At 37.3% G+C, this 14408-nt stretch overlaps 1 protein-coding gene across 1 annotated transcript in view; it reads right to left on the bottom strand.

Annotated features, from left to right (window-relative positions):
• Positions 1 to 14408, bottom strand: part of LOC137199740 (neurexin-3a-like) — a 198736-nt gene that overhangs the window by 169511 nt on the left and 14817 nt on the right. The window contains exons 3-4 of the mRNA XM_067614245.1: positions 1074 to 1094; positions 455 to 481 (exon numbers count right to left, since the gene is read on the bottom strand). Coding sequence (XP_067470346.1) covers positions 455 to 481; positions 1074 to 1094 — 48 coding nt within the window. The remainder of the gene's footprint in view (positions 1 to 454; positions 482 to 1073; positions 1095 to 14408) is intronic.

The following is a 14408-nucleotide window of genomic DNA, read 5'->3' as shown; positions in this document are numbered from 1 at the left end:
CTAAAGGGGTACCCCGTGCGTTAAAAAGTGACACCAGGGGGTCATGACCAATCTTCGATATGTAACGAGTTGGGAGCGAGAACATGTTGGAAAGGACATATGTATCTATCTCAGCAGCTAGCGTTGACTTAAAATAGCTCTCTAGCTTTAGCTGGAGGCCAGTGATGCCCAAGCCAGTGTGCAGTTCCTGCAGGTTGACTTGGCTTTTAAATCCATTTTGCTATTACTGTAAGTTTTACATGCTGTCTCCATGGAAAGTACATTTTTATAGCGAAATGTTTGGCTTTGGCTTTATAGGGCAGTAAAGCAGAGTAATAAAATCCAAATGTATGTCATGATGCATGTGGAACCATGCACGTCCATATATTCCACACCAGCACCAAAACACGCAGCTCCACACTAGAATCACAAACAAAATAAAGACATGATAGAGAAGAGTTAAAGAGACACATACCTTGTTCTGCCATCATATGTGCAAGGCCTTGAGAAGATAAGAGATTGGAAAAGAGAGAGAAAAAGAGGGAAAAAGAACACTTAGTTTCCAATACCCCTTGGTATTGTGATGACATGTTTTTTCCAAAGAGGGAAAGCATGACATCAGAACACACTGACAGGTGAAACAAAGCTTCCTGAGGCTGAGCAGGAGGCTTCGTCATAAGAAATATCAGCATGTTTGTAGAAGTTAAACACATTAAGCCTCATCTCTACCTAAAGTTCAATAATGGTGCTTCACATTCATTGACATATTGTATGAGTAATGTCTATTGAAAGATATGTTCTAGTAAAATGACAGACCCCCCAATGGCAAATAATTTCTTTTATGATATTTTGTATTAAATGAATTATTTCAGTAGAGTTTTATATTTTATACCAGCTGTCTTCACTACTTGGTGGTAGCTTTTGAACACAGTGAGCTCACTCTGTAAGACCATGGGTAGCACTGGATCTACATTTAAGCTGCTATGGTTCACCAGTAGTTTCACATTAGGACCCATGCCACACTTTTTATAGCCAAATAATTGCCTAAGTTGTCACATATTTATGTTTTACTTTTTTTTCTCATTCAAACTCACCTGGCATTTTGTTGTTGTTCTCTGGAATAGCAGACAGAGAAAACAAGTAAACAAAGCCAACATTAGAAACACTCTTATTACTTGCATGTTGTCTGTCATGCAAATGATGGCACACTTCATAATCCATACACAGGGCTGGCAGTGGGCACAACCATGTGCATGTTCTTTACAATGCAGTAGGTGCTGGCAATAAGGAGGTGAAGAAGCAGCATTTTGTCTGTAATCATCAATCAGACACACCAGTGACATACACACACACACACACACACACACATTCTCTCTCTCTCTCTCTCTCTTTCTGTTGTCTTCCCTTTCTTTTTTCTTTGTCTTTTGGTGCAGACACATTATCTAATTTGATCAGTGTTGGCAGGTGCTGTTGCTTAATTATGAAGACACACACATGGGCCAGAAAGAAATAAAGTAAAGTAGAGTTAAAAGAAATACATATCAATGACAAATACTAGGTGTTATATTTGCTCATTGCTCCGTTTTAATTATTGAAATATATTATTCATATTTTATATTTATTTATATTATTTAGTTAGGCCACTCACAGAAATGAAGTAGCTGGAATATTAAGTAAAAGGTAATTGACATGAGATGCATTAAATGTTCTTAGCTCGGACTTATTGGGCATGTATGGCTGTTAATGTGAATGCAAGCAAATCGAAGTCAATCAGATATGTATTAAATATTAATTCAGTTTATACCGAGGACTTGTGTCAGTTGTGCTCCAACATGGAATGAGTTGGTCAAATGCTCATCTGGAAGAGCAAGGCTGGATGTGTGTGTGTGTGTGTGTGTGTGTGTGTGTGTGTTTGTGTGTGTGTTTGTGTGTACATACACTCTTAATCTGTTCTAATCTCCTTTTGTCAAGAGCGTTCTTTTTCTGTTGGTGTTTGAGTATTGAGTTCAATCCTATGGAAATCTCAAATAAATTCAGAAAAGACACAGTGGAATTGAGGCTTTAGCAAGATTATCTCTCCTCCCCTACACACACATCTGTGTGTGTGTGTGTAGGGGAGCGAGATAAAGACAATGACAGGAATGATTTTTGTGAAGTTTCCTCACACAAACTTGTCTATTTGTGACATTGAGCTGTGTTTATATCATAAGAGTCCATGCCTCAGACCAAAAACATGTGAAGTGAAAGAAGAAGAGTCTTTATTACATTAGCCCCATAATAGATGCAATAGGTTAGCTCCTGCATAACTCAGTATTACTATACTGGACTTTTCTATGTTTTGTTTTTTGCTGATTCTTGTTTTTATTATACTTTTTACACACACATACATTGAAAATCAAAACACAGAAACTGCTGAACACTATTTTTGTTAAAGAAACAGACAAAGTAATTTCCAGTTGTCTATTCCATTTCATTTCAAGGATTCAATTTTATGGATTTTTGGTCAGGTACTGTGTCTGTCCATCCCTTTTCATTGTGTTATCATTTATCTCAATGAGTATATACTGTATATATTTTTTGTATTATTTGATCATTTTGTCAAACTTAATGGAATTGTTCAACATTTTAGGAAATATGATTGTTTTCTTTCTTTTCAAGAATGAGATGTGAACATGGATATCATTGTGTACTGCAAGGTGGCAGTATTAGCCAGGTAAATGAAGGAAAATGGACAGGCATGTCCATTAGATGACTCTGCAAGGACTGGGGTTCTTTATCACTGCTCATGCAAAGCCTAGCCAAGCGCCCAGGATATGTGCTACAATTCTTCAAAACCCTGGATTATAGTCATTTTTTAAAATTCTCGCTTTTTACAACATCTGTGCATGACAGCTACACTGATCAAGGTTCAGGCAACATTCTGGTTATAGTTAATTAAAAGAGGAGCGTCCTTTGCAGGTCTGTGATGGGACTAGAACTCTATTCTATTGCATGAAAGTTGGATATGCTACCCTGTCTCATACATAAAGGGCACACTACTTCCTGCACTGGCACTGAATGTTGGAATTGGATATAAATCTTGAGGTGCAGAATTGTCCTAAATATTTGTAATTACTAGGATACTGGGCTGCTGCCACCACTGTTGTTAAGGTCTGGTTGAGTTTCAGCAACTAAAACTATATTGTTATGTTTAGGGAAATATGGTGGTCATGGCTCAACTAACCATATTGACTGCTGGTAGGAGATGGGATGTTGCCTCCAGTGTCAAAGCTTTATACACCAGCAATCCACCTTGGCCTGTTCCCTCAGTTTTATAGCACTAGGCAATGCTACTATACTACTGCTTTTTGTCCTGAGAGACATTCAGTTGCCACAAGAAATAGCTTGTCAGGAAAATGTAGACATAGGTGGGTTCAAAGGATCAGGCTGGTAATTAGGGGTCCAAGCAGCAAAGCTGCTGGAACCCTATCTTATTTTTGTTAGGATTCTTCTTCTTCTTGTGTCCTTAAAGTATCTGGATCTCAGAAACCATAACAGCTACAGTTCCCAAACTTGACAAATAGGTTGGAAATCTCACCCACTACTCAGACAAAAGCAATCATACTGATTGGGCAGATGGTGATGCTAAAGCAACTGACTTTATGTTTTGGCCTATAACTTTTGAACTTTAAGTCTCAAAAACAAAATTCTGTGGGTCCATATAAGCCCCGCCCATTCGTGGATTGATAGATTTTCTGCCATTGTGAATTTTTTCCAAAATTGTTTTTTCGCTACACCTCCTGCAAATTTTGAGCAATCAGCATCAAATTTGGCATATAGCATATCTGGACCAAGCCAGAAGAAAGTACTATATCAGATTTTTGATATTCCATACAATTTCAAAATTATACATTTTTAAACTTGTGTTTTAAAGTTCAATTTTACATAAAAACATGAATCAAAATTGGCTCAAGCTGTTGTAACCAAACTTTGTGCAATTGTTTGGATGATAGCTTCAATTCACAGTCCTGGGATATTTTGCCACTATGGTAATGCCACAAATGTGGCAAATGTGGCAAAAGTTTATATCTCATAATTAGCTGCAGGAATTGAGTGAAAATTTTTCATTGTATAAAGTTAGGTCATGATTAGCGAAAAGGAGAGTGTTTTAATATTGCAGTCAAAACACTTAGATTTCATTGTAGGTCCTAGAGAGCTGAATTTTTTTCGGCACATCCACTGATGCGTGATAAAAGTTTGCCTTACTGCAACCTATGGTCAATTCAGAAGTCTGTCACTCTATATTTTTCAAGATATGCAAAATCAATTAACATCTGTATCTCCACAAGTCTTCATTCATATGCTACCAAAATTGAAACACACATTCTCTAGATGGTTGCTATCAAGTGTTTCAAATGGTGTTCAGATTGGTCAAATAGTGAGTCCATAGTGATATTCACTATCTTGCTGTAATTTGTACTGTGTGCACAACATTTTCTATTTCATCTATTTTTTTTAAACAAATTTCACCAAAATATTTGACAATACACTTGAGAAAAGCAAGATGATGTGTGACTTTTTCAGAATTTTATCACCAACATTTTGACTGTTTTAAGCTTTTAAAATGCCCCAGTCTTGCACATGTGTAAGAAGGTGTGTAGAAACCATGTCCCCCCAGTGGTGCAGGCAGTAAGTCACCTTCTCTGGAAAGACAAAGGTCCCCAGTTTGAGTCGCAGGGTGTACAATTCTAACCTGCCAACCATGCTGCATGTTTTTAAATTCGTCTGAAGGTCATATTATATAAGTTGAAGACTGTTTCCTGTGCTTGGACTCATTGCCACTTGCGGCTATATTTTTCGTAATATCAACAAATGTCATGTGCAGAGCAAAACCAACAATGAACTGATCTACTAACAAGTAGGGATGTGCAGAGAGCCCAGTATTTGTATTTGTATCTGTATTTGTTGAGGCAGCAAAATTATTTGTATTTGTATTTGTATTCGAATAAAGATGGAAAGAGGCTCAAAAAGGCTGTTTTTGTTTTTATTATGCTTTTAATATTAGAAAATTCATGTGTTACATTAAGTATCATCAATAAACTACCTTAAGAAGGAGGTTCCCACCCTGGGTCTCGAACTAGAGTCTCCCAGATCATAGACGACTGCGACTACTGAGCTAAAACTTTACTCATCACCTCATTGCAGACAAACCTCTACCTATTTATATACCCAGAACACAGAGACAGCACACCATGTAACGTGTAGGGAAGAACTTCAAAGGCAATTATTGCTTTGCCCTTTCATTTATTGCCTATTTTTTACAAGCTAACTTTGTAGAAAGGAGAGCGAGAACAACAGGTTATGGAGAGTTTATCTGTGTGGAACACCCCTAAATGATGTCCAAATTAGGAAATGTGCATCATGCAGCAGGTGGAAGCGATTCCCCTCGTTAAGACCTGCTGATAGACATAACAGTGAAGCAGGGGACAGAGACTGAGATAGCGTTGTAACCGACCTGCATGCTGGTATTTGACATGTTTTTTTTTTCTTCCTGAAAACAAATCATTTTTAAAATATTTGTATGAAACAAATATCTGTAAAAAACACTATTTTTCTTTGCCGAATAACATATATGTATTTGGGCACACCCCTACTAACAAGTACTGTGTGTATCCAAAGCCTGATATATCTTATTCCTCTGTGCTGTAGACCTCCATTGTTGTCCAAAAACTATTAAAAACACATCAATGAGCCACATCGCTGCATGGGGTGACATGTTCCTTAGTTCCTGAAGAGTGTGATTTCGGTCGTTTGTTTGGAAACGGCTTGAGTAAAAATGGCAATGAGATCATATCTCTCAGGATAGAAGTTCCTTGTACAGGGGTTCGCGGATCTATTTACAGAGCTTCACTAGCTTGTTGTACTACATATCACAACCTCCTGACTTTGTACTGAATTTCTTTGAGAAATTTATAATGTGGTACATAGTCAAGAGGTGCTTTTAATCGTTTTAGGACAACAACAGAGGTCTACAGCACAAAGGAATATGATTTATCAGACTTTGGATACACACACAATACTTTTGTTGACAATAAGAAAACTAATCACAAGCCAAATCCTTTAAGTGTTTGACCAAATGACCAATGCTATTATTCTTCTATTGAGGACATATTCAGTCTAAATGGAATGACTGGGTTAATTTCCTTAAAAAATGGGTACTTCCAACCAGAGTAAAAAGAAAGAAGTAACAACAGGGAGACAATAGACAACAGATGATTTTCTGACTAGTCCATCATTCAAATCTCAGTCTGCCCCAGCCCTCTCTCTGTCCTGATGATCAACTGTATTCACTTGCCCTCCCTCCTGCACTGCTCTATCATTATTTTGTTCTCTGTCTTGACCTACTTCCTTTGGAAATTTACTTCCCCTGTATTGTGCCTCTGTTTCTGTTATCAGGCAGGCTTTAGTGTGTGTGTGTGTGTGTGTGTGTGTGTGTGTGTGTGTGTGTGTGTGTGTGTGTGTGTGTGTGCGTGTGTGGTGTGTGTGAGAGATAGAGAGAGAGAGAGAGAGAGAGAGAGAGAAATCAGAGGCATGCACCCACACATACATATTTAATAAGATACTAGTCAACAAACCACTCAGAGGTACAATTCCCAGTGGCAGGATTGCCAGCATTTAACTCAACAATTACTGTATCATCAGGGAGCTCTGAAACATTTTTTGTGTTATGAATGTAACAAATCTATATCCTGCAGCTCTCCTCAGAAATTCCTCCAAAAAATCCTAAAAAACTGATCATGATTCTCTGAAGAGACACACCAGTGTTTTGACAAATGTATTTCTTCACCAGTGGACACATAATCTAGGTAAGAGTACGACTGTCTTGTTTAATTCAATACCCAAAAGGTGAGGTAAGCATAGCGGGGGTTGGAGCTCAAAGTAGATTACTACTAGGGATGATTCACGATTTATTGGATAAAGTGGGAGAATCTAGTGATTAATGAGGTATTTCAGATTTTGCTTTCTTTTATCACTGCTGGCTTAATTGATTGTTTTCTGCACATACAGTACATGGAGGGTAAACCGGTATTTGGAAGTTTAACACACACACCATTCCCAAAGGATGAAGTCATTACTGAGTCATTTGATTATTATTGTTTTCATCATCATCATTGTAATAGTCATAATCTTCTCACTGACCAATTTCCCTAACAGCCATGTTTCATGTTTATGTGAACATACGGGCGGCTGGAGAAACAGCTAGAGAGGGCCGCTGATGCCATCTGCTCACATTAGGGTGTCAGCAGCATGCAACTGGTAAATTGTCAGCTGTGTGATGGCAGTGCAGTGCTGAGATTTGTTAGAGAGGGGGCTGCAGATTAAAAGTGGTTGTGTTTCCTAGTTCCTGCACAACAGACAGCGCTGCTGTGAAAATGAAGTACCAAGTTAATAGTGGCTTTAGTCCATGTGGTTAGTGATGGCTTTTATGTATATATTTTTATGTACATTTTTTAAGAAAATTCCTCTTCCACACTGTTTATTGATATACTGTATACTATCATTCTAACAATATTTTTTTTCTTTGCGTTGGGTTATCCTACACACAAAAAAATGTGTGACACAGATTCATGAATGCTGTGCACTCAGACTCAATTTACACTTGTCATTTCAAGTTCCATATATCCAGATAAAATCCAGATTTAACACTTAAATTCATATTCTGAAACTGCTTTTCTCCCTGTCTGAAGCAACAGGGAGAATGACGGTGTTATGACCCTTGATCATTATTGTGATTTTGCTCCTGCTGGTCATTTGTGTTTCTGCTTTCTTTGAACTTCATTAATGCCATCAATTAAACAAAGGCAAAAAACTCTTGCTTTTAAGTAAAACAATATATTTGTGTCCTGTTGTTCAACATGTTACCTAGAGACCAGAGAAAAACAGCTCCCACCTTAGATGGAACACAGACTCTCTTATCTCATCAAATCTTTAAACTTTAACCCAGATTCCTAAGGACTTTTGTGAAGCATCCCTGCAAATCTGAGCCAAACTTGAAATTCATGTAAATGAAATGTCTAATCATTATGCAAGTTATATCATGTTATCTGTCATGTAAATACACAACCCAGTCGCCAGAAGAAAACGTTGGCATTGAACGTTTCTGCAAACCACAGAAACGTTGAATATATACGTTTCAACACGTGAATTATGTATCATATCAACATTTCTACAAACATAGCATATTAACATTTCTACCCATTGAATAATGATGTTTAATGGTGTGACAACGCTGTGGTTATGGTCTGGTTAGGTTTAGGCACAAAGACCACTTGGTTAGGGTTAGGGAAAGATCATGGTTTGGGTTAAAATAAAAATAAAAAATAAAATAAAAAACAGCCGATGTCTCACTAAAAAAAAGCCAGTTTTCTTACCAGAAAAACAGTTGCAAATGTCCTGACGTCTCGCTAAAAACACCTGCTCTTGTTGGTTGAAACGGGAAGCAGACATTGGTTTCAGTTTCAAGGTGGTCTCGAACCGTATTCTCTGCTGATTTCCAACTTGCTGCCAAGAAACTTGCTAACCATCCACCTGCCCCTCCTCCTCCTATACAGGAAAGATCTACTCATATAGATCACATGTGAACTACGTCACTTTAGAAATGTTGAGATGATACGTATTGTTGACATTTTCATATGATACGTTTTGTAGAAATGCTGGGATGATATATTTTGTTGACATTTTGATATGATACGTTTTGTTGAAATGTTAATATGTTACGTTTTGTAGAAATGTTGATATGATACATTTTGTTGAAATGTTAATATGCTACATATTTCACATGTTGAAACGTAGATATTCAACGTTTCTGTGGTTTGCAGAAACGTACAGTGCCAACTTTTATTCTGGCGACCAGGCTGAAATACAAGAAGAATGGTATAACTTTCATAGTTGTGTGACTATCTACCAAAGAGATATTAAACTTTATACTACATGTAACAATACTGCCCTCTATTGACAACAGTTACATTTCCTTATGTTAAGATTTGATGAATGTTTGGGAACTATGTATTTGTATTTTAAAACACCTAATTGTTTAACTTTTGATCTATTAACCTCATCGACAATAATATTTTTGTAGTTTAATTAGATAAGTAGTTTTTCTGAAGTAATAGGAAATAAATATATGTTTGAAGGATTTCAGTTTAAAGTTTTCTTTAAACAGTAGTTACATTGAATGCTTGAAGTAAGGGTTATGTTGAACTTGTATTTAAATATATTTCTGAAAGTAATATAATCACATAAGAGTCGCCTAACTTTATTTCCTTCCACTATTGTGTTAAACTTTTATTTCAGTGTACATGGTTTGAGACGTGTAAATAGTCTGAGTAAGTTGAATCATTGAAGGTTGTATGCTTAAACATCATGAAATGTTAATATGAAGGTTAATGTTTGTTATGTTATTAGAAGAACTGACTTATTATGAAACACAGGTAAACTGCTTAACTGTTTTCTTGAATGGTTTTACAAATATGATACAAGCTGACAGGAAATGTTCACACCTGACTTTGAAGTAGGGGTGTGCCCAAATACAAATATGTTATTCAGCAAAGCACAAATAGTGGAGTTTTACAAATATTTGTTTCATACAAATATTTAAAAAAAATATTTTTCTGGGAAGAAAAAAAAACATGTCAAATACCAGCACGCAGGTTGGTTACAACACTATCTCAGTCTCTGTCCTCTGCTCCGCTGTTATGTCTATCAGCAGGTCTCAATGAGGGGAGTAACATCCACCTGCTACATGACACACATTTCCTAATTCGGACATCCCCCTGGAGTTGGGGGGTGTTCGCCAGAGATAAAGCTGAGTTACTGACAAAAGCGAAGTGCCTTCAAGGGACTCTCCATAACCTGTTGTTCTCCTTTCCACAAAATTAGGTAAATAGAAAAAATAGAAAAATAAACAATAAATGTAGGGGTGCGAAGCAAGAATCGCCTTTGAAGTTCCTCCCTACACATTTACACACTGTGCTGTCTCTGTGTTATTGGTGTATAAATAATAGGGGTCTGTCTGCAACAAGGCAATAAGTAAAAACAAGGGGGTGCCCACAATAATGAAGTAATTCAATAATAAAGTATTAAATGGCAGGGATTGCCATGGTACCTGGAGTACCTTGAGTTTGTTCAGCAGAACAAAGTCTATGACTTTAATGGCCTTAAACATGGCCAGAGCCTGTTTTTTATTCATTATCCAAAAACATCCAGGCTAATTGTCTTATTATATTAGTATATGTTATAATATATGGTATAGTGTATAATTTAGATTAGTCACTTTGAGATAATTAACAGGAAGACAGACTCCAGGGTTTGCGTAATATATTTTGTTTGGTGGTTTGCTTAGAGCATTTGTCTACTAAATTGCCAAATGAGCTCAGAAAAAGGTGCTTTTTATTTGTCATTGTTAATATTAGCCAACTTGACTATAAGGGTTCTGCAAAACAGGAGACTGACCATCAACAGTTATTTGTATGCATGTAGCCTATTAATTTATTTTTTAACCTATTATTATTGTTATCATATATAATAATATTATATTATTGCTTATAAAAAATTCCACCCACTGTGTGTACACATTAACAACACATTCTGGCCACCTCTAGACATGCCTTGGCCACCCCTGGGCCACCCCAACTGCCTCTGGTTTGCACTGGTTTTTATCAGATATCAATATCAATAGAATTTCCACTATATGATTTTGTGGAGAATGTATATGAGGTACTGAGATATGAGAAGATGGCCTGTGAGTTTTGAGGGACAGGTCAACTGAGCAAATGCTAAAATAGTATCTGGCACATTTATTTACTTCAACTGCAGAGAAAACTAGGCCTTTATTTGAAATTGGCTTATATAAGAAACAAGCCTATATTTTTAAATATTTAATTATATTTCAGTAAGAAGCCTCTGTTTTCTGATCTGCTCCTATTTTAATTTGCTGTTAATGCAAACTCCACATTTCATCCGCATGTTGTCTTAATGAATTAATATGATGCAAATTCACACAGCACTAATTCCATTTGTACGTTTTGTCATACTCACCACTCTGCTACTCACTCTTTCTCTTCTCTTTCAACAGAAACACTGTTTTCATTCTCACATTTCCAATACCTTCCATTGTGAAGCTATTTTTGTGAATTAAATGGCACTTGTGCTCAAAAGAGAAAGTTAGAACAGCAGAGTGGTGAGACAATATGACTCTGTTGTTGTACTGATGGAATTAGTGCTGTATAGGTGAATCCAGCCCTACACAGTGTCTACAGTATACTCTCATTTTACTGCACAGTGCTTTCTCTATTAGCATCTGACCTTCACTGGTTTTTTCTTGCTCATTATTCCAACACTTAATAATTTGAGAATTTAAGGTATATAGTGCATACATTTTTACAGGTTCAAATAAAATAGTGCCAAGTTAATATGGTGCACTAGGTAACAGAATGATAGTGGACACTGTGTCATCCAGTCTATCTTTATAGACTGAGAGCATTGACAACATACATTTTTTTCTTTCTTTCTCCACATCTTTCATAGTCTGGGAATATTTCCCAAGTTTGTGTTGTAAATGCTTGTTAAATATTTGAATAAAATACATAAACATATGTGACATTTGATTCTCTGTATCTCAGAACCCATCAGTTTGACAATATGTATCCTATAGAAAACATAGTCATAGGTTTGTTTTTCTCCAAACCTGGTTCAGTAATGTCATATTTTCTCCCTGATGTATTCAAATAGCAGACCTCAGCCAGCCTCATTAAGCACATTATTTATCCCTTTACAATCAACAATCCAAAGTCCCTAAGGGCTGCTTGAGCTCCCTGCTTCCTCTCACCTATCAGTGCCTCGCAGGAAACATCCCAACATGGAGGCTGTAAATCAACACTGGGGAAAACAGCCTACAAGGGTCACCAGTGCCCTCACATCGATGCCTTAATGAGTCACGCATCACAGTGCTGAGGGGCTGGAGGGTGGTGAGATGGTGTATTTGTGCTTTAGGGAGTCAGGAAAAGGAGAGGGAGGATATCTAGTGATACCTATAGGCGTAAGAGCTGGAATATCAGTACTAACACCATATTCAGATTCTCCTAAATGTAGCACAGAACTCTATCCTGTGCTGAAAATAATTATTTTAGACAGCTTCTGTGTAACACAGTGTTAACATGGCGGTAAATAGAATCTTCATGGTACTATAGAGGCCCATGTAAAACTGTATGAAATGCACCAAATCACCCATATTTTCTGACTTTTACACTGATATTTTTTATTAATTAATTTGCTTGTTTTCGTTATATATTTGCTGTGGTCCCCAGAGGATGATTCCCAATGATTTTGGTGGTCCTCGCTTCAAAATTTCCCTTTGACCCACACTGCAGCATTTTATAGTGCAGGCGCCCTGCCACTAAAGTGTCAGGTACTGAAGTAAATTTCTATGAAACATAATATTAGGCTTAATAAGTGTAAGGAAAAACCAGAAGTGGCGTTACATGACAAAGCTCATGTATTTATTAGCTACTTTCACCAGCTCTGCTAAGCAGTTTCCTTGGGGAAACCCCAAGGGGACATGTGCTTTTTGTGATTTTCTGTCATTTATATACGGTTTTTATGTCAGATGTCTATGTTAAACATAGTCAAAGTTCCAAAACTTGAGGTGAATGTACAGTATGTCGAAATGCCAAGTCTACTCTGAACACTTTGTTTGCAATGTTAACCCTTGGAACTGACGTCAGATTGTTTGCACATGCCCACAAACAGCTATCCATTTCATAGCCTTTGTTGCTAAGGTTGTTCCACAGGCATGGATCAAATCAAGACTTGAACATGTACAGCTGTATCTGAGAAGTTTATTTTATAAGTAAAGAATGGGAAAAAGAAGCAAAATCTGATTACTACTGTTTTTTTAAGTAGCCTCCAGAGCCGGTGGAAGTCTGCTGAGGAGTAGTTTCCGGAAGCTAACTGATCAGAACATAACGGGCTCATTGGGGGGGAGACAGGAGCTAAAACAGTCTGTTTCAGAAAGAGGGGCCAGTATAAGATAAACTCGTTGTAACTCATACAAAGATATTCCAGTAGATCCCCAGAATATAAATATAGACTAGAAACGTGCATGTTATGTCCTCTTTAAACACTACTGTGGGATTTCAATGACCCTATTTTAATGCATAATAAGCCTTACACATTTGTGGATCTGAGAGGCTAGGCTAACAGGGACAAAAGCAATCAGATGCCAGACTATGTAGTGCTGTGACTATAACAGAACTCTCATGTATTTGACTGATACTCAGAGCAGAGAGGTCAGTACAGATGAAGCATGGCTCCTCCTCTGGGTGTTAGTCAGCAGCTGCAGCCAGTCCTCTGCTTGCCTGCACCAACTGAGCCCACAGATTATGTTTAATATTTTACACACCTGCTAGTCTTCCTGTTGTTCTTATGTGTCTGCACTGGAAGACAACTAAAAGAGAGGAACTGGCGCACAAACATTTCTTCTCCTAGAGATTACCTTGTTTGTCAAATGCCACCCATTCCATCAGTTGAGCAAAAGTCAAGCAGTTCAGCCATCAAGACACGGAGAGGAGGAAAAGCCCCAATACCTACCCCACCCTACCCCACCCTTTCCTTTATTTCAAACACCAGCGGAGATAGATTTAAAAAAAGAACAAAAAAAACCTAATCTTTAAATTCCAGATTCCCTGGCCTTTTGTCTGTGTGCCGGGGATTTGGCATCAGCCCAAATGGGATGTAAATTCCATATTTGTAACAGGTTAAGAAGAGATCTTGAAAGTCAAAGATGAAGGAAAAAATAGCCAAACAAATATTTTAAAACAAATTACCTTTGATCTGAATTAATTAAATGGAAAAAGAGTTCAGCCATTTTCTTGTGTAGGTGGTATTGATTGTCTTATAAGGAGTTAGATTATTGTGTACTCCTTACCTGCTGGAAGCTGCTAGTTTGGAAAGCCTGAAAAATGTGCATTGATTGTGAATAATTGCATAATAAGAGTTCTTGTTTAGAGCACAGAAAAATATGAATCCATTTCATGTGCTGAGTGCATGTTCATCAATTACCACAACAAAACAGGCATTATCACAGAATGTTCTACATGCAGGATTTATCAAATCACAGGAAATCTAAGTTTTTACATAAAGCAAGTGAAAGTGCCTTTTATTTGGCCCACAGGGAGGAAATAAATGGGGGCAAATGAGTAAAGGCCTTTCTTTTAATAGAAATCAATTTTGGTCTGGGTGCAACCAGCTGTTGAGATTGACAGCAAAGCTCTGGCAAAATTCTCTGTTCAAAGGGATGTGATATAAAATACCTGCCATCTTGTGATTGGGTGAAGAAAAGGAGCTCAGGAGGCCCTATTCTCTCTGTTGGTGTCCTTATCACTGCCTGCAGG

This window comes from Thunnus thynnus, chromosome 16 (genome assembly GCF_963924715.1).
Source record: "Thunnus thynnus chromosome 16, fThuThy2.1, whole genome shotgun sequence".
Lineage (NCBI taxonomy): Eukaryota > Metazoa > Chordata > Actinopteri > Scombriformes > Scombridae > Thunnus > Thunnus thynnus.
Note: the sequence above shows the minus strand (reverse complement) of the source record. Positions and strands in the feature narration are given on the sequence as shown.